The sequence below is a fragment of the Falco peregrinus genome, chromosome Z (genome assembly GCF_023634155.1).
Source record: "Falco peregrinus isolate bFalPer1 chromosome Z, bFalPer1.pri, whole genome shotgun sequence".
Taxonomy (NCBI): domain Eukaryota; kingdom Metazoa; phylum Chordata; class Aves; order Falconiformes; family Falconidae; genus Falco; species Falco peregrinus.
This window is the reverse complement of record NC_073739.1, coordinates 70,684,487-70,711,970: the sequence shown is the minus strand read 5'-3', so window position 1 is coordinate 70,711,970 and position 27,484 is coordinate 70,684,487. Positions and strand designations below refer to the sequence as shown.

The following is a 27,484-nucleotide window of genomic DNA, read 5'->3' as shown; positions in this document are numbered from 1 at the left end:
AAAAATGTATGTGTTGTTATGCAAGAAATTCTCCCCTCACCCTACAGTCCTGCCAGGAAGAAAGCTATACTCCAGACTGTAGCAGTTGAGTACAGAAAGGAAAAAAACGAGTGTGACTGAATCCTCTTCAGAAGTTTATGGCATTGGACTGTTTTCTACATAGGTCAGAGGTAAAAGATGAAGTTAAGTGTAAGGATGCTGCTGCATTGAATGTAGTCTGTTCCTGCACAGAATGAGGTTTCATTAGATTTGAAAAGTATTGTAACAGAAGCACATGAAGAAATTGAAACCAACAGTAGATAGTCCAGACTTCTCCAAAAATGCAAAAAATTATGCCAATGCACACCCTTGCCAAGGATTTAAAAGAAACACTGAAAGGCCTCACGCAGCTCCCAAAACAAGCAGGCATGCCAACAAGGATATACGCCTTGGATTAGCTGGAGGCTGTGGGGGAAAGGCTCCTTCAACAGTTTCGCCCTCAGTCTGTTGAAAAGATTAAACTCCATCTCTGGCAATCCAGAATAAGAATGTTGTTATAGGTTTTCCTTTGACTGCAATCAATGGGCAAGTGCTTCACAGAGGTGCAGCAAGGATTTTACTTTTACTAGATTCTGTGGAGTATCATACCTATACTCTTTTTGGCAAATAGAGGGAGACATAAGCTACAAAACCTTCTACTCCTAGTTGCAGCAAAGCAAGTTTTACATAACTAAGCTGTCCTTTTTTTCCACGTTCAATATATGTCTATTGGATTTTAACTTTTTTTAAGGCAAGCCATTCTTAAACCACAATAATAAAATAACAACAGCCTACCTCTTGTGAACCACCAGGCAAGACAAAAAACAAGTACTAGCCTCTGCTTTAATATGAGAGGGAAGAGGGGTTTTCACACATCCTGACTCAATCGCTCTCTGACAATTTGATTTGTACTACAGCTTTATAAGAAAACTTACATTTTCCTTCTTCATTCCTACACAGGACCTTGGTATCATCTGTACTTTCTATAATTTCAAGAGACTCCCCTGGTTTTATTTGCAAGTCTTTAAATCCCCATTTTCTCTGGGGCAAATCCTGGACTGTGGTAGTAGAATAAAGGACTTTAATTTCACCTTCAAACTGCAAAAATAAAACAAAGAGATGCTGGTTAAAAAAGGTCAGTGCCAAACTTATGATCATGCATTTTTTTAGACCACTATATTCCCATTTATTACTAATTTTTTGAAGATCAGGCAAATAATTGTTTATGTTATGTAATATGTGCCCATGCTTGCCATTTGAACTTACAAAGGCTCAGATCACTATTTTTACAAGTAGTGATACCTCACCTTTCAAAGGCAAAATAATGGATCATTTACAAATTAGGAGATACAAATTAAAGGACACCATACAGATACTCTACTCTTTATATTTTATGGGACCAAAACTTACTTTGAACTTTTTTCTGAACTCTTTCTCTTCTTTTTCCATCTTTTTAAGCTTTTCTGCATCTTTTCCATCTGATTTATGTTTTCCAAGGTTTGCAGATTTTGATGAACTAAAACAAGAGGTTACAGATAAAAACAAAATTAACAGATCTGAGGTATTGACAATGTTTGTGGTAATTTTAGTGAAAATGCATTTGCATTCATGTGTCTATAATATGTTTTTGTTGCTCTACAAAACTAATCCTGATAATACAATAAAGATTTGATTTCAGAAGAAATAAAATGTTGGGATTCACTTCCCTACTTGTCTCTTTCAATGAGTTCTGATGGTAATATGTCTATTACATAAGTGAACATGGAAAATTACTCAAAGTATCTAGCTGCTACAGCAATGAGAACTTTACTTCTACCAAAAATAGTTTAGGTAAACGATACCCATCATTTTAGAATCTGTAGACAAGGAGCAATTCTAGTGAAGTTTATGTATCTTTGGGCAATAGGCTGAAAACCACACATCCCATTGTGGAGGCAGCTGGAACATCTTACTTAGCCTTTCGTACAGTAACTGTTAGTCCTGTGTGCCCATAGAAGACCTTGCTACACCAAGGAATCTGCATTACATGACCCATTTCAAAGTCTGTTGTTTTTTGCACATTCCTGATAGATTTGACCTGTGGCAACAAATACTGAAGTGTTTCATGCCCAAACTGCCCTTCCTGTACTTGGGAATTTAAAGTCTGACTCTACCTTTTGATCCTTCCTGATCTCTGCAGGAGTTGTGGATGGCAGTTTCACTGATGATGAATGTAAGGGAGTGTGTGTGAACTGGCATAGATTTAGGTTAGGAGGGCTATGTCTTTCCCTTTGGATACACAGTTCAAAGAGTTCTCTCCGTTTTAATGGCTTCAGGCTAGATTATTGTAGTGCACTCTGCAGCCTCCCTTAAGTGGAGTTAGTGACAACAGAATGTGACATATTGAAGTCATCTTCAGAGATGCATCTATGTTCATAACACATCAGTGCTCCAGATATACCCATAACTTCCTGGTCCAGGGATAAAAGTTTTCCAGGCAGAAATTTATGCATCCAGATGTGTTTCATTCTTACAACACAGGGCACTATCTCCTTTTCTCTAAAAATACTGCAGCAGCTGAGATCTAGTACTTATCCTAACAGTCCCCAAATTTTGATAGGAAGAGGACTGCACACAGAGAATATACCATGACGTACCTTTAGGCCATGCATTCATTTCTATGTCTTGTCCATCGGGGACTGAATTTGTTGAAATTCAAAGCATGCTTATTTGTTCTATAGCCTATTATTCCAATTTGAAATAGAGGCATGGAGCATTCAATAGCCATTTCCAACAATACAGTTACAAGAACTACAAAACCTGGCAACATCAAATAAACCATAACATTAATAGCAATCTGCCTCTGGTAAATACTTTGAAAATGCTTTACAGTGTATTACAGATTTCTAATTAGTGGAGTAATTCCCATTTTAACTTGCCAGAGTTCAGACGGTGGAGGAGGGAAGTCTGAAGAATCTACGTCATCATAAACATAATTGTCTCCACAATCTGAAATAATATTGTTTAAAAGAATGGAAAATTGTTATGCGACCCTTGAGTAGTGAACACATTGTGTTAAATCTACGGTAGTATAGCTAAGTTGACAAGAAATTATGGCAAGTACTGTAGCCATGTACTGTCTGTAGTAACTGTGGGTTCTCTGTTTTGCACAGTCTACTGTGCAAAACAAACACCAGCCAATCTTTTTCAGAATAAGACTCTATTAATAATAATAGGTATTCACTGATATTTTAATCTTCTTAAACTGAAGCAAGTTTTAGCACATGTTGGCTAATGCAATAGCCTTTAATTTTCATTTTAATTAGTCCGTTTCCCACTGAGTTGCATCAAAATATATTTTTGGAGTTTGATTTTAATGTACACTCAGGCACTTCTATAGCAATCTGGTCAATGGCTTAGAAGTGGATATGAATCACATGTATGTTAGTTTTTAGGCCATCTCGCAATGCCAAAGCAGTGCAAAGAATTCTTACCCCAAGAATATACTTTGAATCACATTTAGCTTATTTGTAGAGAGGAAGCAATTTTTTCAAGTCATCAAATCAATGGCTAGAAAAATCACAGCAGGAGATGAAAGGTTTAGAACTCAGTTGTGGCAACAGCCTCAAAAATTGGAAGAACTGATTTTTTATTCCATGGCTAAGCTGAAATTTATGAATACATGTTATCTTACAAAGACACTGCAAGTGATAAAAATAACAAGCATCTCTTTTTACTTTTGAAGTCTTGCATTAAGTGCTTCTTTCCAAGTGTACCTCTTCATACTTAATGTCAAATAAAATGAACTAGTGAAAATCTCACATAGAAAAATCATGACTTCCTAAAAAATACATTAAATTGTTTTTTAGAGAGATTGCAATGTATATGTATCTCCTTGTCTGTAGCCAAATCAGTCACAATATTTGAAATTTGTTTACTGGAACTGGGTAAGCAATGGGAAATCCTGCTTCCTTCCTTGGATGTACTTTTGTGACTAGCACTTAATGTCTATAGAAAAAAGGATCAGAAATCAATATGGATACTGAACAATAGGCTATTAATTACCTTTTCCAAGCTGCTTTGCTGAAGGAGACATGCTGGAAAAAAAAGATGCTCATTAAGTATTTATATCACATTAATAGGCTTTTGCATCATTTAAAAAACTTGCAACACAAAGGCTCCAAGTAATCTCCAGACATTCTGAAGCTCCAGTAACACCAGCACTACTCATGGACTAAATGTGTTTTTAAAACTGAATCAAAGTAAACTGGTTCAGAGCTGAATGGCAGAGGATGATTGTAGAACACCAGTTGCTGATGTAACCTCTAGGCAAGATGGGTAGAAGACAATCTTTGCATCTTTTGGTTTGGCATATTATTCCTAAAATTTGGATTAATGGGACTAGACTTACCAGTTTATCTCAGCTACATTGTACTGGTGAACAAAGTATGTTTTAACTGAGGATCATCACTGTGACATCACCAATGACATCATCAGAGTGGCACAAAGATGATGGATTATTTTGGTGCTCTTCAGCATAAAAAAATTGTAGTATATTTTAATTACCAGACTTACATAACAAACACAGTTTGTTAAGAAAACAATTATATTATGCAGGTGAAAGGAAAGGAGGTCAGTGTTTTTGCAGAGAAGTATCATCCTGAGCTGCAATTTGATGCATGATTCATTAGGCTGCTGTGAGAACACGTTAGTAGCGTGAGATCAATGCTTTATTAGAATTCGTTAATGTGCACTGTGATTTCCTAGCAGACTCTTACAACAAATTTCCATTATCTTCTGCCCCATTGCCTTTGGTTGTTTTTTCTCGCACACTTTTCTTTTTGTCATCTTTGACCTTTAGTTTCTTCAAGATTCCCCAGGACCAGATACCATTCTTATCTTCATCCTGCGATACAGACCTTTGGAGTATGCATGCAATTATCACAAGGTAAAATGTAACATTCATTCTAAAAGGTCCAGTTTAAATTCTCCAATGATGCACATAATTGTCATTAATGCCAACAATGTATATACCACAAGGTGAGGACACTTACATAAATGCTAAACACTAAAATGCTAAACTACAAATACGTATGTTAGATTATTTGTAGATACTGAGATATATTTATAGGTATAGATATTAACCTAGTGACTTACTGTTTTTATGTTGTTGCTCAAAGCTAGCATTTGCTATCTGCTTTCAGAGCTATTCAGTCTAGCTGGAGATTTGGGGATTTTCATGGTTGCAGCTCCTTTTGCTGACATACCAAAATTAATTACAGAACAAAACTTCCACAGAAGACCAAACCCTTTTTTTTTTTTTTTTTAACTTCATCAATCCATCTTGACGTATACCCACTTGCTGATCATCCTAATACCTGCTAATTATTAAGCTTAATTCAAAAATACTAAAACCTGAAATGGAAACACTCAAAGAAGCAAATTATGTAACGGATATAAAAGCATACCTAGTTACAGCATCTTCATCATCAATCCCATCATAAATTTCTTGATCAGAAGGAGGAGGTGGGAACATGTCTTTAACAGATCAAACATTGAATTAATGCATTTATATTTAATTCTGCTGAATAGGGTATTCATTACTGGCCTCTTAAGTATGTCAGATGTGTGTGCAGTTTGTGCAATATTCTTGCAAATAGAATCTTTCTGTAAACCAGCACTGCCTATTTATTAAAACAGTGATTTAGACTTATCCCGGTTGGGAATGCCATCCACAACATTTAAATGTATCACTGCCAATCACAAGAGCACAAATACTAAACCCAAATGCATTTACACTGTATTCAATGAAATTCTAAATAGCCGTTTGGCCCAGTCATTATGATGACTGATGACTTTGTGTGTGGCTCAAGTAATGATTGAAGATCTCTCACTCTCAGAAAGTGACATCTGGTGTTCATCCACAGAAGCCAGAGGCAAGTGCAATGTAAGCTTCTCATTTTGGTGTCAGATCTGACCTTTGAGCCCCACCTCCATCAGTGCAGGGTTAGCTCAATTTCCATGTCCAATTCTAGCCACTGGTCAGTGTAATCATTGAAATCTGTACTTAGCTGGCAGCAGCTTCATTCAGCACTGCCAGGGGATGCTTCTGCCATGACTAGTATCTAAACTCTAAGATGAGAAGATGAGCTGTGCTCTTGTGATCAACAGAGAATGCTACATAAATATATGTGCTACCAAAGGGGAAACTGAGTTTGAATATGTGCTCTTGACAGTGTGAAATTGCTGCAGTCATACTGGTGATGACTCCAGAGTATCACTGGAACTGAAGTTCCCCTTAACCCTGTCAGCAAAATGCAGCTTTAATTGGTAGTGTTTCAGGCTGTTTCAGGATTTCTCCTGCATAAAACCTCTTGCTGATGTTAATATTTGCCAATTATATCTGTGCTGTTTGTGGGATGATTTACCTTCACACAAAAAATTTTAAAGTTTTGTCATCTTCTGACATGCTTCTGATTCACAGTATCTGAAGACAAAACTATCTCATCCACGTTCCCACAGGTGGAAAGAAAGTTAATTTGGCCACTATACTTCTTTGTTTGTTACCTGCTAGCTAATATTTAGCATGGTTATGGATAATTACTGCATTAGGTGGAAGCTGCAGCTGTCTGGATTTGAAGGTAAGCATTACACAGAACTCCCCCCAAAACGTATATGTAGAACTTACTTCCAGCTCCACTTTGACCACCACTCTGACTGGAAAAACAAATAAGAGACATTTTAGAGAAAAACAGTCATCCTTTGGAAAAAGAAAACACCATGATTACCCATCACTTCTGTAGTTATTAGTTCTCAACCTTTTGACTTTGACACTTGCCTGTATTGTCAGGTGAGCACTACAAATTCTGCACTGGAAGCTCAGGCACGTGCTTGTGTGTTCCATATGGGCAACAGCTAAATGTGCCAGTTCTTTTTTTTCTCTCTGTTTTCACCACATTCACAGCAATTTTCATACAGTCAAATAGTAGTTGCATTCTCCTAATGCTAATGAAAATGTGTCATCTAATTCCTAAGTGAACTAGCTCTTTGATGAGGAGAGTTTAACTTTTAGAAGATTCAGGTAAGGCAAGAAAAAACACTCTTTTTATTTTTCCTTGGAAATAATTAATTCCAAATCAGAAAACAGTATTTTAAAATATGATTCATAGCAACTCAAAAGGGAATAAGAGAGAAATTTATCAATACCATCTTCAGTTAATGTAAAAAAAAGACAATATTTTATAAGTAGAGCTGTGAAACGAAGTCTCTGTTTGCATCAATCAGTGCAGATATTTCAAGCCAATGAAGGCGCGTATTTTCATATGAGCAGAACATTCAGTCCTAACAGTAATTGTTAGCGACTGTTAGCAATTTCCAATAAAGTGTCATTTTCAAAGACATGCAAATTGATGTCTACAGTGACAATGATTTACTATATTTAAAATATATTTTATATTCCTGTTGATATCTTTAAGTTAAAGTACAAAATATGACTCAGGATCTTAGGATAATTCATGTTGGAAGGGATCTCAGGAGGTCATGTAGTCAGACTTCATAGGAATAAAAACATAATTTGACTGAACACTAGAGAGTGCATCCACACCCTTTAGATCCATCCCTTATGAAGGGATTTTCCTGAGATGAAACGGTAAAAAAATGAATTTATTGCTCAACTAGCTTTTGTTGAGTGATGATTTAAACCTCTAACAGCATGTTTCTAACATTTCAAGGATTACGTATTAGTCCAGCATTCTAACAGTAATTGAAAAAAGCCTGCCAGGTTCACAGTAACTGAGATTATTTCCAGGTCAGAGCCTTACTTAAACTCACACATCAAAACAAGGTATTTGTTCTTACTTAAACTCACACATCAAAACAAGGTATTTGTTGAACTCTTGTGCCACAAAATCCTGAAATACAACAGTCCTAGTCACTCATTAATTTTGTAATATTTAAAATACTACTGATAATGAGATAATACTTTTTGGTCAAGAGGCTTTTTTTAGTATGGCATTCTTAAAGTAGTTTCAAAACATGTTGTTGTATGTCAGACCCGCCAACAATTCATGCTCATGTACTGAACAGAATGCTATTAATCACTAGAGAAGGTAAAAATGTCAAAATGCCTAAAGGGTTTAATGAATCTGAGCCATTCATCCCTCAAAGTGCCTTGCACTGTTATTTTAGTATGCAACAGTGTGAACATTCTTGTTTGCTTTTGAATTCAATAATTTTTTTAAATTCCTTGCATTATGATGGGTAGTTGTAATGTTTGCCATAATGAAAATGATTGGCCAAAGATACTTCTGCAACAAATTACTAATGCTTAGATGACCTAAACCCTAGAACAACTAAAGCAACTCTCCTGGCTAGCTTACGATGCTGTAAGACCAGTGTGCAGGGAGGAAAACTGGTATTAAGCAACCTGGAAAAATATGAGGTGCAAAACTATATTGGTTGCTTAAAGAATGCTACCCTAAAGGCAGATCTTTCCAAGCTCACTGTTTCTGGAGCTCACTGGGGTGTTCTAGCAGCTGAGGATCAGCTGCACCCAGCAGCCAGCCAGCTGCGTTGCCTTTATGCCAGCCAGACCTTCAAGTTAAGGTGCTGGGAAGCAGTAAAAGCAGGTGTAATGGTTGAGTGTCTCAAGATGGTTGTCCCACACATTGAAATCCTCTGCACCCATATGCAGAGCTCTTATTTGAACCCTGGGCTAGGTGTTTCTGTACATCAGGACATATAATGAGCACTGGTTTGTTGCATTACATACAGACTTTTATGTGAGGTCAGGTAACAGAGGTACCACCGTCATTTTAGGTCATGTGATAGCCTTGATTCTTGTCACAAGATCACTAGGATATTTCCATGCCAGCAAGTTTGATATGCTGCTGGAAGTGGCACTTCCCTAGCTGCAGATCTATTTGATGTGAAAAATATGGCACATTGAAACAGAGTCTGAAATGTAGCACTGCACTGCAAATACATGTGGGATTGTGCCATAGAGGAGAAGCTTCTGATAAAGTCAAAAAAGTATAGCTCATACCGATCTCATGGCGTTTTAGAGACCTTATTTTCAGGACTAAACACATTAGGCATGCTCTTTTCTGAAGGGCCATCAGAGTCATGCTCCCACAAGTCCCTTCTGCTTAAAATGCATGAGGTAGTAAGACTCATGAGAGCAATGAGTGTGGTCAGGAGTTTCCCAGTACAGTGAGTGTTCCCATTGCTTTTAAAGTCTTTTGTTCTTGCTTGTTAGAGAAGGGAGTATATGACTTCAAAAGTCAAAACAAGAAAAGAGAGGGAGAGAAGAGAATTGCACTTACTGCAGGTGAATTGTAATCCTGCATGTTTTGCATTTGGTTCTCTTTTGGACTGCAATACTTCCAACAGTATGGATTCCTCCTGACTATGAGTGCTTATGGATGCTGAATTCCAGAATCCATTCTTGTTCCTCTGACTACTTCAGTTCAAATAGCTCAGTTATATTTCTTATATACATGGCTGCTCTTTTGTGAGAAGGGTCTGCTTTATGGCTGTAAAACTTCCCCTGTCTAGGCTGGCTGGGGTGAAACATTGGTTTCTTTTCTTGTGTTCCTGGTACATACCTGCTAATACTGTCCCGCTCTCCAACATCATCATACACTTGGTCATTCTCTGGATGTTTCACAGCAGGTCTGATAGCTGGTTGCTTTCTTTTTAAAGAGTCGTAGTCAATCTCCACCATGGTTGTTTTAATGTATCCATCTAAATGAATGAAACCGTGTAATTAGGCATAGATAGTTTCTAAAGCACATGGTGAAGGGATGAGTTTAACAGAAGTTCAGAATCAATAATCAGATTGTTTTGTATGATCTTTGAAAACGTTCAGAGTCTCACGGCAAGCTGCCTCAGCCCAAGTTTCCATCTGTCTGCACGAATACAAATCTCAGATCTGTCTGCGATCTTGCCCCAAACTCTTCAGCTGGTGTCATGTTAACTTCACCTTTACTTGCTTCTCAGCTACAGCTGATTTTTCTGTGTAGACTCCAGGAATCATGGGGCAAGCTCCCTTTCTCAGCTAACCATGGGACCACTGCAGTGTTGTGACATATTTTAGGGCAGCTCAAGACACAAAGTTTCTGACGGGTCGTTAAGAGGAACACTTTGTGTTGCTTTCGCTTCAGGTTGGTAGACATGCTGCAGCTGCATTTTTATCCTCTTGTCCCTGGATCTTCACTAAAAAGATCTGGCTATACCCCGGGGTCCAATGGCTCAGGAGAAACCTGCAGCAGAGCGGTTGGCCTAGGATTGGGAATTCTGTCTCTGCTGAGGGGAATTTTAGACAAGTGTACTGCCTGTATGGAAGAGAGCACAAATGGATTTTATCAAAGGTGAAAAATGCTTGTGCTTTTCTTGAAAAATAGAAAATCCCTCACTCTGCTGCTTTTGTGTAAACCCAGTTTTTCATGTGCTTCCCCTCAAATCTGTAACTCATTGACTTTTTTCTTTTATTTAAATGATCAGAACTGATTTTCCTTTGTGAACATTGAAGGCTGCAGCACTGATGAAACAAATTGTGCGGTACTGTTGACACTTGTCAGTAAGAAGTCTTGTACAGCTTGCAGTTTTGCGGAGGCAAGAATTGGTTTATGAAAAGTAAATTAACTAAAGGTAAATTAATTAATTAACCACACATACTCAAGAAAATACCCTTCTCCCAGCTCTCACAAGATTTGTTTTCCCATGTACAAATTGATCCATGCAAAAAACTTATTTACGAAACTTAAGTGTCACAGAAAAACTGATACTGGAACTTACCTCTTGAGATCATCTTGGCCAATCTCCCTGCCCAAGCAGGATCTGCTAAAGCAGGCTGCCTAGGTCCCATCAGGTTTTGAATATCTCCATAGATGGAGACTCCACCACCCTTTGGGCAACCTGTTCCCTTTCTTGGTCACCCTTACAGAACAAAGTGTTTCCTGATGTTCAGAAAGAACTTCATGTGTTTAGTCTGTGTCTGTTGCCTGTTGCACTGTCACTGGGCACCACTGGAAAGAGCCTGGCGCCCTCTTCTTTGCACCCTTCCATCAGGTATTTATGAATAATTACAAGATCCCCTAAGCCTTCCCTTCACCAGGCTGCACAGCCCCAGCCCTCTCAGCATCTCTTTTGATGTGACACACTTGAGTTCCTTAGTATCTTTTTACATCCAGTACTACAAAGTGCTCAGCTGGCATTTTCCTGTTCTGCATGTATGAACTCTCTTACCGAACTTATTGTCATTTTTAGTCTCCTTAAAAATCAAGCAAGTGCTTTTAATAATTTTCATTGATTTTAGGGATCAGTCTTTTAATGTCTTTGCTATAACCCAGGAGCCAGATTACCAACACCTTATCATACTCAGAAATCCACTGATAATACTTATACAATTAGAGAAACATTTTAGATTTTAGACAAAATAAAATCTAGAAATTAGCTAGAAACTTTCCACAGGAATAGGAACAAGACAAACACTTAAAACAGGACCTTATATTTTCTGCTTCTTTTTTTAGGAACATCCATATTATTTTTAATACAAAGACATTAAAAAACGTGACCCTTTTTACTTGCATAGAGCCAAGTTCTGATGCTGTTTAAAGGCTGACATGGAATTACCTCTGAATAGGCCCATGAAGATCCCAGCATATTGTTCCTTAACTCATTTTAGTGCCTGTAGACGTTACATTAAGTTGTAGACATTACATTAAGTTCCTACTATGAATTAAGCCTTGCATGTCAGCTAAGGACAGGAGGGTGAGTTGTGGTAATTATTTACTTTGGTGGCCCGTGACTCCAGCTTGGTAAGGCTACTCCTCGGTGTAATGCTCACGTGTTTGCTGTCACACAGTGAAAACATTCAGGAGCACAGCAAAGAAAGAGAACTCACAACAGCCTTTTATCCTGCCCAGCCACTTTCCTTCTGGGTTGTCTGTGAGGCGAATGACTTCAATCTCATCCCCCTGTTTGACAGTCAGCTCATTCTTCCCTCCCTTGTGGTCAACACAGGCTCGTGCCTGATGAAGGACGTTGATGGGTCCTGTTAACTGTAGAAAAGAAACAACAAAAGAAATCACAGATGTGGAAAAATTGAATTATTTCCCAAATATCAAAATGAAAGGGAAAGTAACTGTAAAGATAATTATTTGTTTCATTAACATTTAAAATACTTTAGGCAAATAAACAGAAAGACGTAACTACTGTCTTGAATTGCCCAACTGAGATTAATAATCAGGAATGAAAACAATAATCAGCACAGAAGTAGACCAGTTGAAGAAGTGACTGGCAAAATCACAGAAATACAAAGACTAAACCCAAGAGGCTAGCCTATGAAGCCTTTCACAGGTTCACAAAACACACACATATTTAATTCCACTGGGCAGCTTCATGTAGTTCCAGTAGCATACCTACTGGAATAATGGAATCATAGAATTGTCTAGGTTGGAAAAGACCTTTAAGATCATCAGGTCCAACCATTAACCCAGGACTGGCAAGTCCACCACTAAACCATGTCCCTAAGTGCCACAGCTACATGTCTTTTAAATACCTCCAGGGTTGGTGACTCAACCACTTCCCTGGGCAGCCTGTTCCAGTGCTTCACAACCCTTTCAGGGAAGAAATTTTTCCTCATATCCAAGCTAAACCTCCCCTGGCACAACTTGAGGCTGTTTCCTTGTCCCGTTGCTTGTTACTTGGGAGAAGAGACTGATCCCCACCTTGTTACAGCCTCCTTTGAGGTAGTTGTAGAGAGCGATAAGGTCTCTCTGAGCCTCCTTTTCTCCAGACAGAACAACCCCAGTTCCCTCAGTGGCTTCTCAACAGACTTGTCTTCTAGACCCATCACCAGCCCCGTTGCCCATCTCTGGACACACTCCAGCACCTCTACAACCCTGTTGCAGTGAGGGGCCCAAACCCAAACACAGGATTTGAGGTGCGGCCTCACCAGTGCCCAGTGCAGGGGGACAATGACTTCCCTGGTCCTGCTGGCCACGCTGTTTCTGATACAAATCATATGAGCAAAAGTTCATTAACATAAATGTCTACCACATAGTGTTCTGTGTTTATAATCCTACTCTATACATGATCCTACAAGTACTCACAACAGATGATCACATTGTTTACTGGAATTCAGGATTCTCTTTGTGAGATCTTTAGTATATGTTATGAAGAAACAACTTTGGAATTTAGTGCCTGTGGCTTTAAGATATATATCATCTTGCAGAGGCATGTGGCTGCTGGCAGTTATAGACCAGCTCAGGAATATCTATCCTGTATAGATGGTGAAGAAATGGGAAAGAAAATATGCACCAAAATGTATTTGTTTGCATTTAAGAATGATAACATACTGTAACGGCTGTAAGACAGCAGTCTGAAAGCATTCTGTGCACTGACTACACTTCACAGGCATGGTCTGAAAAACAGATGGGGCCTGACAAATGCCTGCTGATCCACTATTATCAACTGTTAGTATTTTCCTTTAATGTTTGCTCCTCAGCTCGTGCCAGTCTCCCCACAGCAGACCAAGGCCATGATGTGAGAGAATCACCATGGCTTTACTGTGTACAGAGCAAAGAAAAGGAAAGCAGCCAGCTATGTACAATGACACTGAAAGGAGCACAGTGGAGCTTTGTGAACAGGCATTAGTTAACAGAAAATGACTGGCAGATTTGTAAACTGTGGTAACATGCTGACAGCCAGCTATACAAAAATGATATAAACCAGAAAGAACTGTCTCATTATTTAGCCCCTAGACTCTGACAATGACTGTAGCTTGCCTGCACGTGCCCTGTTCCCCTCCTTCCCATTCGGGCTCTAAGTCCCTTTAGGTTCCTTTAGACCAGCGCAAGGGCAATGTGTTAAGGGCTGGATACTGTAATGTCTGACTCCAGTGAAGAAAAAGATGCTAAGTATATGGGATCCAATTTCCACTTTTATTAATGACTTCTGATGCTATTCTGGTGACATAAATGCTTTTTAAACAGCAAAGTGAAAGCAAATGTTTTTAAGGCTTTTTTACATAGAACATCAGAAGGGTATTTAACAAAAACTATATAAGCACTGAAAAACCATCTTTGCCCTCAGTACAAAGCCTGAAGCCAAGGGTATGCCAAACATAAAAGGGTGTCTTAAACCTATATTCAGAATTTAACCAGGTACTTGAACTACCTACCATAACAAATACCTTTGTATCCATCTGAAAAGTGTATTTTGAACTCAATAATGCTAAATAATGCTTTTGTCCAGATTACAAAACAAAAAGCTTACTTTGAACTTCTTTCTCATTTCTTGCTCTTTCTTTTCTTTTTCCTTTTGTTCTTTCTTCTCTTGGTTCATTCTTCTCTTTTCTTCCTTCTCCAACTTCTTCTTTTTTCCCATTGATCTGAAAGTACATTGCCAGGATTGAATATAACAGTGAAGCAAATCTCACTAAAGCTTTCTTACCCAAGGTTAATAAAAAACTGCATGTGATGGAAAAGGACTTCTGCCAGTGAAAGCACAGCTACAGATTCTAAAACAGAGCAGGCAGCCATTTCCTTTACATTATATGCAACATCCCCTCCTGATGTTCTATGTAAAAAAGCCTTAAAATGCATAATTTAAAGTGGCTGTCCTCAAGCAGACAGTATGACAGAAAAGGTTATCTGGAGGTAAGAGACTGGCTCTACACATGTGTGTCTAGACATCTCTGAGCTTATTTTGGCAAGCAAGCTTGGAAACAGTAGTAGTCTAGGTGTTGTGGCACTGGTTGCAGCTGTTGAGTATTTGTCCCAGCCATCGGTGGTTGATGCAGCCAGAACTGAAGCCTGAGCTACTACTGGACTGTGCTTTTAAACCTAATTGCAACCTATTCCAGCAGTCTACACAAATGACACAAATCTTTTGCACTGCATCATAAATGTGGCTATCACACCAGGGCACACTGCCTGCTGTGTTTCATTACTGGATGGTGCTGAGACCTGGGCCTTGGCACGTAATTAGGACTATAGCTACAGCTCTGCCGTTTGCTGCCAGTGGTTTGGCTGGAAGAGCTATACTTTACAAACCCTATGGAACTGATTGAGTGGTGCTGCCTCCTCTTCCTTTTTTGGGTACTTTTCCAAAACTGATATGCTCTAATTATATTAAAGAAAGACTGAATGTGGATCACTTGTTCTGGTTATATATTTATAAAATTATCTGTTTTCAAAGGGAATTAAACAATAACTTTTTGCTGAAAGTCATTCTACATCTGAAAAAAAGTGTTTTTGTGTAGGAACTTTAGAGTGTTATTCCAAGAGAATTACAGTTTTCTTTGGCTAATGTCATACAGTGAATCCCACACATTTAGATGTTAGCGAGCAAAAGACTCCTCAACACAAAGGGCTAAATGGCAGAAGAATAAGCTCATATTCTGACTCTATAGCTTAACTTGGGGATTCCAGCCATGAGAACTGTAAATTCAGCCTCATTTATCTAGAAAGCAAGAAAAACAGCTACAACAAAAGATCTGTCTGGGACCATACAGTACCTAGTTGCTAATCTAAGGAAAAACCTCCTAGGCTATAATTCAGTGATTCAGGCATGGTCCTTAGATCAGAAATCAGACTTCGGTTATCTCAGTCATAGTAACCACATGATTTTATTGCAGGAGTTCTTCCAGCCCAGGGCATAGCAGGTCTATGTAGGAAAGAACCTGTGAGCAATGAAACTTTCTCTAGGTGAAATTAATGAACACGGTAATGCCTGGCAGGGACTGCAGTGAAATCATGCTTTTGTGCCAGATGAAGTATCATGGTTATCAAGCTTGTAGTAGTTAAGATACAATAGCTTATAGAGCTTAAAATTATTACCTGATATCATTTATGTCTTCATACATCTCTCCACCACTTTCTTGGCCCTGTAAGAAAAAGTCAATTTTCAATGGCCTAGATGTATTTGGAAAGACATGGAGAAACTGAACCTGCTATGTAAGCTTTGCAAAAACTATCAAAAAATATTTACAGCAACATGTAAATACAAATTAATTTCATCTTCTCAAACCAAGTTACTAAATTATTCAAATCCACTAGTCTTTTTTTCTGACTGTTTTTATGATACCACAACTATAAAGTCCTGGATTATTACTACACTAGCTCATTGCTTTATCAAAAGTGGAGGTTTTAATTGCAATATTAGTCCTGGAAAGCCTTTATCTGTGTTGATGATTGCACTGCCATAGTTAGCATTAGTTAAACTGGAATGTTAGTGTTATCCCAAAGCTGGGTTCTTTGAGGTGTGCAAGAGTGGACCAGGCACACGCAGAGTAGAGATACTTGTTCATTGTAAGCCTGCGGAAATGGGTGCTAGGTGATAAATCCACAGAGCTAGCACACCTCTTAACACATGGTAAAATGTTTTACACACTTTGAACAAATGTTTACGATTATGTTTAGTCACACATAATTTTAATTGTTTTTCATGAGCCCCGACTCCATTTAAAGGTACAACATTCTTATTTTTCACTGTGCATGTTCTGTGGGGAGAGGGGTCTATTAGCAAGGGTCTTTCTTTGCTCGAGGGTGGATCTTTTAGTATGCTACTTAGGACAGTGCATGCGTAGTTCAAGTAATTTTCTGTTTGGTCTCGTTAACCATTTGGGTCTCCTTGAGCTTGTCTTGTCATGTCCCAGCTTGGCATATTTATGGTGTCTGTTCCTTCTCCCAAAGCGACGTTTTGTTAATTGTTTGTAACATCCTCTGTTTTCCAAATTCTTTCTTGTTTTTCATTATAGATTTTTGCATATTTCTTGTATCACTAGGGATCTAAATGGGACTCAGATTAGGGTCCCAGAGACTATTTTTGGTTCTAGTACAGGCAGGTACTTAAAGACACCAATACAACGCTGTGCTTAACCGGAACAAGTGGTTTATTAGCAGAAGAGAACAGGGCCTTTGTTTCTGGAAAATTTCAGTGAAATGAAATATCAGTGGAAATAGAAGGGGTGGTTTTCCTTTGTGTAAAATCAATTTTTGGTGTCTAGCCAGCTTTTATTGTTAGTTCCAGTTTGCTCTGCTTACCCGTATTTATTTCTGTCCTTCACAGTACATGCTTCTACAATTTACTGTCAATATATGGCATTAATTCTGAAATTAATTTTCTAATGCATTGAAAGGATTTTACTAATTGTGTAAGTCTAGTAAGGATAGGTTTATCATGGAGGATAACACTTACCCCCTCTGTGTTTCTGTGACCTATATGACAAAAAATAAAACCGAGGTATTTATTTTTTGCTGTACAGAAAACAGTTCATTATAGCATTAACTATTTAAAAACTGGTACCAATAACAGTGATATTAAATAGAAATATGTGCAGGTTCCTGTCTTTTAATGAAAATCAGAGTTTTTCCAGGCTGCTTTTGTAGTACAATGTAAACTAGAAATATCTAAATAATAGCATATTTCACCATGCAAACTCACTTATGCTATTTGTTTACAAAAATGCATATTCATGTATGAAAAAAATTGTTAACAACCTAATAAATCCAAACAGACCTCAGAGAACTTGCTTGCCCCAGCCCAACAGCTGAATAAGGAGGCCAAAGACTCTTTGCTAAGCCAGCTTCTACCCTGGACTGCAGGAGAAGAAAACCCCTGAATCTTCTGTTTCATCCTTACTCTGCAGGTAGTTGCGTAAGAAAAGAGCTTGGGCTCATTTCAGCTCAGCTCACATTGCTGTATGGCAGGAATGGCTAGCACACTAAATGATGCACGCTGTGCCTGGCACAGGCCAGGTCCTCTGGAGGAGAGATCAGAAGGCAGACTGAAATTCTTTGTGTCACAATCTGCTTCGCTGTCTGCTCCTGGTACAACATAGCGGCTCACTGCCTCTTACGGAAGGCAGACCACAAAGCGACATTAGAAGCACAGTCAACAAATTATTTTTTTTTACCAAGTATAAAACAACACTTCCTTCAGCAGAGCACACAGCTTCAACTCTGAAACAGCAGCATTCATTTTGGTTTGGATTTGAAAATCTGGTAATGTACAGTTCCAGCATATTTGTAACAAAAAAAGGTGGGGAGAGGGGAGATAACTTAAAGCAGTTCCAGAGAGTCTGTCATATTGATTGTAGAATAGTTAGTGTTATGAGACTACCATCTTCACCCATAAAACTGCAGAACCAGCACAATTATTTATACAGGTCACTCGTGAATACAATATGCTTTTGCTTATCTTACAAATACAATATGCTTACAGCTTCTTACAGCTGCCATTAATTAAAATGTATGCCTCTTACCCTGTGAAACAAATTCAACATCATCGTAATTTTCCTCATTGTCTGGAATACTTCTGTAAATATGAAAAAGAAGACGTGAAACCTGTGAAGGTGGTTGTATGATTGTATTTTCATTCACAATTGTTCTGGTGCTCCTTTCAGCTATCTTATACAATGGCTGGACAGTATTAGTAGGTCAGTATAAGTAGGCTGAGCCTACTTAAATACCCACGAGATTCCCTAAAATGTTCTTCCTGACTGCAACTCAGTTTTTCAGATAGGGACGCCTTGATTGTGAGTGTAAAAGGAGAAAATGAGCCAAAGGAGCTCAGATACCACGGATATGGGTGTGGTATGAAAAATATAACAGGCAGATGGGTTGACTGAATGAAAAGAGTTTGTTGGGCTGTTTAACCATCACTGCAGGTGCAGGCTTCTGGCACAATGCACAAGCAGAATGCCAGACTCTTGCTCAATATTAATACAGCTCTTAGACTTGTTCCTCAACTTGTAGGGCTTGAAGTCTAAACAAGGGATGAGAGAAACAGTGGTACAAGGTTAGGCCAGGTAAAAGGTCTCTATTGTTGTCAGATTTAAAAGTGCTGTCGAACTGAGAGAAGCAAGAATTTGAGAATGTAATAACAACACCAGGGACTTTTAACTTTATAATAACTTCCGCCTGAAGGAAAACTAGGGCTGACAGTCATTGCCAAAGAAGTGTAACCAAAGGAAGGACTTGAAAGCAGAATGTCATGTTTTAAAGTTGGCTTGATGGAGAAAGCACCGGGACGGGGAGAAAGAAAAGGCGTCAGCACCCAGGCGACACATGTGCAGCAGAGCAGGGGGTGCCGGAGGCACGCAGGGGCAGGACACCGAGGGACAGCCCGGGGTGCATCTCGCAGGCCCCTGAAGGCGGGGGACACGCTCGGCTCCCCCAGCGCCGGCAGGAGGGCGCCCAGCACAGCTTGTGCCGGCGCTGCGGCCGCCGGAGGGGGCAGCGGCCCCCGCACCCCCACGCCGCTCCCGCAGCCCCAGCGCAGCGGCGGGGCCAGGCTGCGGCGGCGCCACCGCACTGCGGCGCCGCGTGAGCGCTGACACCCCGCGCCGTGCCCGGTGTAGTCTCCCTGCCCGCCGCTTGCTGGCCGGAGAGCAGCCCGCTGATCGGCCTCGGCCGTTTCCCGGTGGGTTTTGTCCCTGGACCGAAGCGCTGGGGGACGCCTCCCCGCTCCGTTCCCCCGCCGCCCGCAGCGCTGTGCGGAATCGCGAATTGCGGAGAGCAGCCCCGTGTGCGGCGCAGGCTTCGCGGCGTCACCGCACCGCGCCGCAGCGCCCGCGGCTGCTCCGCAACCGCCAAGCTGCTTCCCGGGGTACCGGCCCATCGACCTGGCCCTCCTGGCCAATTCCCCCAGGAAAACGCAGGGGAAAGCTTCGGTTACCGATACAACTGAGTTGCTACTAATGCATGGAGTCTTTGCACCATTCTGGAGTCAAAAATAAAACAAACAAAACACCCCCAACGAAACCCAAAAAAACCCAAAGCAGCAGGGTGCTTGCTCCCTCCTCCCTCCCCTTACCAACAGGGCAGAGAAGAGTGTTGCTATAGATAAGACAATTTAGGGAAACAACTGAACAGATGGAGGGTTCAAGCTAACAAAACCTAATTCCAAACAAGCCAGGGACAGCGTAGGACAAGGGAAGTGGTATGGGACCCCAGTCCCCCAGAAACATGGGACACCTGCAGCCGTCAACTGTTGCTGCATGAGCAAAGTGATAAGCAGGAAGAGGTGAGAAAATGAAGACTTTGGGGGTTATGACTCTTACTTTGTTTCAGAGCCGGTCTTGATGTTTCTGGGAGGCAGGCTGGGGACTGCTGGGGCCTGCAGGGATGGGTGGGAGGCTGGTGGAGGAAATAACTGCATAGCTGCGTGTGGTGGAGGTACAGGTGGGGAGAGTGCTGCTGAGGAAGGTGCTATCTGTTTCAAACCTTCATTTTTAGGGCCTGAAAAAAAGCAGAGCAGACCAAATTTATCAAACAAACAGCGGAGGAAGAAATCTCACTGTATACATGAAGCATTAGGATAAAACATCAGTACTGCACATACCCCAAAGCAAATACATTTTGTTGAACCTGCTTCTTAGATATATTTGGTGCCTGACCTTAACAGAGTAGAGAGGGCTCTGCCTAGAAGAATGTACTGTCTATAGAAGGCCTTGAATATGTCTTTGCCAAGACATGAACAAGACACAAACCCAACAGCTCACCCAATATATAAGCTCCTGTACTTTAAAACTAAATTATCATTTAATTCTACAATTTTCTTGAAAAGACCAGCAGCAGAATTTCACATAAACACTGACACAGTCTTGCTGGAGTTTTCCTTGCTCAGAGACAGAGTTTCAAGTGAAGACATGAAAGACAGAAAGGTATTTTGGCATTCAGTGGTGTGCAGGTCTCTCTACACCTTCAAATACATTTGTAATGTAAGTTGTAAAAGGCTCGACTTAAATTTCTATTGAGCCCATACTAGAAAATTGGCAGTTTGAGAAGATGCACAGAAGCTACACCTTCAGCAAACAGGTGCAGCCTCAAAAAAAAAAAAGAAAAAAAAAAAAAAAAGAGATGATGCAGTGCTCCAGGGGTAGAAGACATAATTACATGAGTGGGCTGGTATACATCTGTGCTGCACTGAATGCACGCTTCATGTGCAAACCACAACCAAACCATAGTAACCTTTTCTTTGAGCATTCACATTGAGAGAAGCTACTCAACACTACCAAATGAAATCACTGCTTTGATGCCTTCATGTTAAACCTAGAATTTTGTTTCAAGTATCATGAGTGGGTTAAAAGGTACCCAGAAGGAGTTGCCCCAAGGTATATGGAGGGAAGTCCAACAAAATCTAAGGAAGAGGAGAGCAGAAGGAAAAAAAGCAAATCCACAGTTCAGTAAAAACAAATTACAATTGAAAGGAAACCCCTTGCCTTCTGGAGATTTTCTTCAAGTTCACATTCATATAGTGGAGATTGACATCTCCTGTCACTTGGAAATCAAAGCAAAATTACCAAGCCTTAGCAGTTGTTTTGCCTGCTAACAAAGAACTCAAACATTTATGGATAAATTTGGGTTCCTGGCTTCTTTAAGCACCATGTCAACATATTTGTCAACAATAATAGTGCATTTGAAACCTGTTGAGTTTTTTCATTACTTAAGCAGCAAAGTACAAAAGTCCTGACACTGCTAATTACACAAGTGAATTCTTTGGTGTTTTGCTAATAATCCTTTCACTTAGTACTGAGGAGGCTACTGCAGTGTTAAAGTGTGCCGCCTGGAGAGAGCCCAAAGGGGAAGAGTGAGAATGATTAGAGGTCTAGAAAACATGAATTCCTGGGTTTATTTAAGAAATGGTGGTTGTTTAGTGAAATATGGTAAAACTGAGTGAGAACAAAATGAATACTGAAGTCTTTTGCAAAGAAGAAAAGGATAAATTATTTTTCCTATTTTTTCCCCTTCAATTCCATAGTGGAGAAGGCAAGAAGTAATGTGTTTAAAGGCCAGCAGCTTTTGTTAGGAGGCACTTTCTAATAGTGAACTTGGAAATTTCATGGCTTGATGTCCATGTTGAAGAAATAGGATAAACTTATGGCACAAGTACGTTCTAGTTCTTACCCTACACATAGGGATGGACCCACCAACTTCTTTATGTCCCTTTCAATTCAGTGATTACATCCTGTTTGTTGTCCTACATTTTGCAAGACATCACATTTAAAATACTTGTCCCTATATTGAGCCCAACAGCTAGAGATCTACTAAAATATTATTTTGGCTAAAACTTGAAAGGTGTCCTACCTGTTTGAAGATAAGAGAAGGAAAGTATCACTACAGAGTTTGTTTGGTTAAGTTCACTCATTGTTAAAATCTGCATCTTACTGTTTTCTAAGTTCATCAGTCTTGAGGTTCCATTACTTTTATTTCTACCTTTGTTTGCTAGACCAAAAACCTTTTAATAAACACTGTTTTCTACCCATAAGGCACTGATATCACTGACTTAACCAGTATCTCAGATTTCTTTTTGATTACTTTAAAGACCCAGCCTTTTTAATTTTGGCTCATCTCAAGGCATTATTTTTCCATCCAGCAATTATTTTGTAGCTATTTCTGTTATCTCTCCAGCTTTTCCAGGATTGTAAAAAATCTGTTACTGGAATTCTCCAGAGCATGCGCTTGTCTGCCACATGCAATTACAAGTCATTCTTCATTTGGCCATATCTCTAATGATTGCTTTCAGGGATTTTCAGTATTTTCTCCAGTTGTCATCCCTCCTCCTATTTTCAAAGTGCAGACTTTTGATTATCAAACTAAGGACCATTAGTAAAAAGCTTCTAATCAAAAGCTTTGTATCTATATGAAGATTCCTTAAGGGTAAAACCGCAAGAAGTTAGAGTTACAAGATGACAATCATTATGCATTAGACTTCTCTGTCACATCATTGTCCTTACTGAATTGTAGAGTTTTTTGTTATCTAGATTTTCCCCCAAGGCATTACACCACCACCTTCTCCAAGTATGGTTTACTATTTTTTAATTCTGCATGTGTATTTGCATTTTGAGTAAAGACAAACTTTGTTTAAATGAGCCAAGACTATACGTGGTAGTGCTCTTGTTGTATCTGAGTCTCTGAGGACTGTGTGTTTGCATTTAACTCTTCACAGTCTTTATTCATCTGCAGACTTCATCAATTATAATCTCTTGCTACTCTAAATCCTCTACAAAGACGAGTAGCACCGACAATCTAAGCCTGTCTCTGCAGCTGAATTCTTTTAAGCAGAATCTAACCAAAGAAAGAAGCCAGAAAGATTTTTTTTCATGTTATTTATTATACCCTCAAATTTTTGTGCTTTAGCAGGGAATCCTATATTGTTTTTTTCCCTGTGGTTATGTTTATGTTGTCCTAATAGTGTTGTATATATTCACAATGTGCATACATGCATTATGTCATCATACAGCATTACTTCATTGTGATTAGTTTGTAGGACTAAAGTAAAAATTCTGCCTAAGTCTCTGTGCGTAATACTTCTTTCATCTGATGCCTCTTGAAAGCCAAATCCAGGCAATAGGAAAGAGAGCCAGGAAAGGATACCACGTGCATTTTAGCTTAAGTGCTTATTTTAAAATATAAGGCCTAAACAACATGTCCCTCTAAATCTATGTACATTGCTGGTATCTAACAAAAACTAAATGATCATCATATTAATGGAAACAGTGTTTTTAAAATTTTTTTCTGACTACTAGAACTGACTCTTCCTTGCTTTTAGTTGTAATTACCTACACTTATGACTGAGACTAATGTGAGTGTAAAATGCCTTGATTCAAATACTGAAAATGATGGTATGAGTTAGGTAGGAAGTGGGTATTCAGTATGAAGAAGCTGTTATCACCAGGCCAGTGGAGCCAAAGCTGTCACAATGTCTCAGCAGTGTTTTGTTTCCTATTTTAATGGAGCATTTAGTTTTGATTCTAATTTCATCTTTTTGTGTCTGAGACTGTTGGTACTCTGAGGACATGGAAAGGGTCTGTGCAGCTAGTGGAACTGAAGTCACCTCTGGACACTCAGAACAAGAAATCAAATTGAAACTACATTGTGGCTTGCACATGAGCCCAAAGCACTCTCATCACAGGAAACAGTGTTAAGGACCATCACTGTATGGTAGCTTTGACCTCTAACACCTCTGCTTCCAAATAGCCTCCTCTTTCTTCTTGGGATTCTCAGCTTTGTCACATGCTGTGCTACACTGAAGAAACAGATGCAGAAACTGAAGCTCTTCACAGAGAAATGAAAGAACAAATAAAAAGGAATGAGTTCCTCAAAACCTCTGCAGCTGTATAGCAGCCAAGAGAATCTTGCCATAGAAGGTACCAAATATCCCATTACACTGTTGCTTGTGGTATCCAACTTCTTTAATCATGCCCAGAGCTTCAGCACTTGCAGCAGAATTGCGCATGGAACAGTGAAAACACTTATTTTGTGTTCTTGTGAAACCTTCTCAAACAACTTCCATACAGGCAGTGACCTACCTTCTTGGAGAATATTAATTTATCAGGAAGTTCAACACACTGAAGTTGTCTTGATGTAAAACGTGACTCTGACCCTTGCCATTCCTGTCTTGTGAAAGGGAAATACCGATACCTTTTTGGTAGCTAGCATAACATAAAGAGAAAGATTCCATCTTCCCTTCATGTCCAGGTATTCTGTGTTCAACAACCTCTGGAGAAATCAACCTGCATATAAAAGTACTCTATAATTTCCATGCCTCTCCTGTGTGTACTCAAAAAGAAACTCCTAAAAAACCGAAAATAAGTTCCCCTTTTTGGAATCCATGTACTCTCTGTAGTCAAAAGCAAGTTTCAGGGCAGGATAAGAAAAAGGTATCCAATTCTCACTTTGTTAAAATCTTCAGTGCTGTCCTGAGATACTAAATTACTCTGTCCTGAGCTGCTAATACCAAAATATGTGGCAAATCAAAGGGAAATCTCAGCATTGCCTAGAGTCCTTGCTGGAGTAACATATGCAACAAACAGTAGTTGGTGGCATAGGAGTCTTAGGCAAACCAGTATTTTGGCCATGGCCAGTTCTCCCCAGTCCTTTTCAAAATCATAAAATAAATTGGACTCATGTGCAAGGGTGATATGGGCCCCAGTACTGACAAAGCTTAAATGACATGTCTCCATTTATTCCCTCCCTAAATACCAGGATGTTCCACTGCTTGGATGAGAGACTGGCACAAAGATGAAGCACAGTATCTAATTAGCAACCTCAGCAGAACAGGAGCAGTCAAAGAAAGAAAAAACATTTTTAACACTCACACCTGCAGTTCAACATCCACTGGCTGAAGACACTAACACTGGTGATCAATTCACCACTAGAATGCAATAGAATGGGATTACTTGGCACAAAGATTTTAACTGGAAACAATGACAGATCTCCCTTGAAGTAAGGAACTATCCCATCCTGGCAGAGGGTGGTCTGGCTTCAGCTGTTCATATTTTTCTCACTCTTTGGCTGTATTGCAGCAATAATTCTCAAAGCCAGTAATAGTGCTCAAAAAAATCCAAATTAGCTCAGAACAGCTATATTACATCTTATCAGCAACAGACTCTCTTGCAAGTCCATCAGTCTGGCCTCTAGTGTCTACACAGTCCAGACTTAGCTGCAAAAGCTTAACTCTTAATTATGTTCAAGGTATCAGACTGTAGCATCTAAGCTATCTATTGCCTCAACCCAGAAATTTCTAGTCCAAGACTGCATACTAAACAAAACTGGAACTGAATAGCAAGGCATATCACACTACCTTCCATTTCAAGACTGGTCTGATCGTACCTACTTGACCATAAACATACAGCAGTAGACATATGTGAGAAAATCCCTTCCATAACAAGGGAGTCTCTCGCACACAAAGGGAAAAGTGTTTCTTCACTGCATATCCTAAAAAGCAGACAACCCCTCTCTTTCTCTGGCCTAGTGTATGGTCTTTGGCAAGACCTTATTCCCTTTGACCCCTGGTGCAGGGAGCTGTTGACTCCTGCTTTTATGAACGTAAAGAAAACCTGGCAATGATCAGGTACTGCAAGGAAACATTTTGCAGGCAAAAAATGCCCGGAACTTTAAATTTGCTAATGAATTTATTTAGTTTTTACAAAAAAAAGACTTCAGGATTTTTCAAGCAGTTACACAGTCAAAAGTTTTGTATTTTAAAGTGGCATCCTTTCATAAAACAAAATACTTCTGAGCTACCCTGCAAATGCAACTTGGTTTTCAGTTTTATCGTGGAACACTTCACCATTTCTGCATGCGAGATCTGGGAGCTTTCTGGGTTTTACAGAGGGTTTGCTAAGAACGTGCAACAACACCTGCAGGAGCTGATCACCCACTTCCTACTTTATTCATAATGTGCAGAGAGCTGTGCTCTGCTCCCTAACCCACACACTTGTTCAGATACAAGCCATAGTTTCAGGTTTCGCAATTATGCTGCTCTGGAGCTGCCCAAAGCAAGCAGGTAAACCTACAACATCACCGAAGCTCAGTGCTTTTGGTGATGCTGTTGACAGACATACCGTAACAACAGAGGCACAAAAATTGCTGGGGACACTGCTCACACCTTGAAAATGAAGGCCACTGAAAGTTTTTGATTATTGCCCTCCCTGAGTCCAGCACCTACTTTAAGAAATCCCTGGGTACAATCTTTTCTTAATTTTCTTTTCTTTTATTGTCCTCATCTCTCCTGATTCTACTCCCAGTTAGATGGTAAAGCTGCTTTTTGAGCTTTGTACAAATGAAATCACCTCCAAAACCAGGAGTAATTTTTGAGGAAGGGAAAGGGGAACTTTTTAAGACTACTTTGCTGATTGTTGCTCATACATCATGAAAAACATGATTGAAGCAGATGGAGAATTTGTCTTTTTTTAAGCAGAACTTATCATTGATCCCAACTGGGAAATCTTGTTTCCAGAGCAGAGGCACACACTGCCTCAAGGGTATTTCACATCACATTTAACACCTATTCAATGCCTTATATTTTTGAAATGACATAGAGAAAAATAGTAAGTCCTAGACCACATACTTGGTCGTGGGTTTTCACCATTCTATGTGAGAATGTAGGGACAAGCAGATGAAGTATGAGCAACACCTGAAAGTGAGCATCTAAATCTACATTTAAGGTTGACAGCTGAAAAATACTAAGCATGCACATAATCTTATTCCCAAAAGAAAACCCACAGGTTTCATCCAAAGTACTTCAGTATGTAGAAGCTTGCAGGTTTGAGCTTCATGATGACTAAATCTAAGGTTAGACTTCAGAACACTTCATCTGGGCAGTGCTGACTGACATAAGGAAAGTGATTTCAAACTACAGATGTATAATTATTTGCAGAAGCCTATCCTTATCTACAGGGGAATACAAAAATTAATTCCAAATTGAACTATAGGTGAAACTTCTCATTATCTGATAGAAAGCTTTAATGATTGCTTTTTTTCTTAATTAGAAATATTTATAAACCTGAGCCAGTTAATTTTACATTGCATGGTATCATTTCATAGGCAATGATGAAAGAAAAAAGAACAGCAATCTGAAGTATTCAGAGATGGAGGACATGTAAGATAGCAATAATTTAAAATAAATCTTTGATAAATCATTTATATTTGAAAGGAAAGGCAAATGAAAATGCATACCATGATGCGAAGAC

The 27,484-nt window shown here is 39.4% G+C and overlaps 1 protein-coding gene across 3 annotated transcripts in view; it reads right to left on the bottom strand.

The window, feature by feature from the left end:
* FYB1 (FYN binding protein 1) overlaps positions 1 to 27,484 on the bottom strand; it is a 49,903-nt gene that overhangs the window by 6,973 nt on the left and 15,446 nt on the right. For 2 of the 3 annotated variants that reach the window (XR_008744782.1, XM_013302238.3), the window contains exons 3-16: positions 20,069 to 20,246; positions 18,269 to 18,321; positions 17,203 to 17,222; positions 15,843 to 15,889; positions 14,278 to 14,392; positions 11,903 to 12,059; positions 9,603 to 9,741; positions 6,686 to 6,714; positions 5,466 to 5,535; positions 4,776 to 4,916; positions 4,063 to 4,094; positions 2,937 to 3,006; positions 1,429 to 1,534; positions 954 to 1,116 (exon numbers count right to left, since the gene is read on the bottom strand). Coding sequence is in view for 2 of the 3 variants with exons in the window: in XM_013302238.3 (XP_013157692.2) it covers positions 954 to 1,116; positions 1,429 to 1,534; positions 2,937 to 3,006; positions 4,063 to 4,094; positions 4,776 to 4,916; positions 5,466 to 5,535; positions 6,686 to 6,714; positions 9,603 to 9,741; positions 11,903 to 12,059; positions 14,278 to 14,392; positions 15,843 to 15,889; positions 17,203 to 17,222; positions 18,269 to 18,321; positions 20,069 to 20,246 (1,320 nt within the window). In the remaining variant the exon portion in view is untranslated. The remainder of the gene's footprint in view (positions 1 to 953; positions 1,117 to 1,428; positions 1,535 to 2,936; positions 3,007 to 4,062; positions 4,095 to 4,775; positions 4,917 to 5,465; positions 5,536 to 6,685; positions 6,715 to 9,602; positions 9,742 to 11,902; positions 12,060 to 14,277; positions 14,393 to 15,842; positions 15,890 to 17,202; positions 17,223 to 18,268; positions 18,322 to 20,068; positions 20,247 to 27,484) is intronic. The other variant, XM_055790862.1, reaches the window with a different exon arrangement.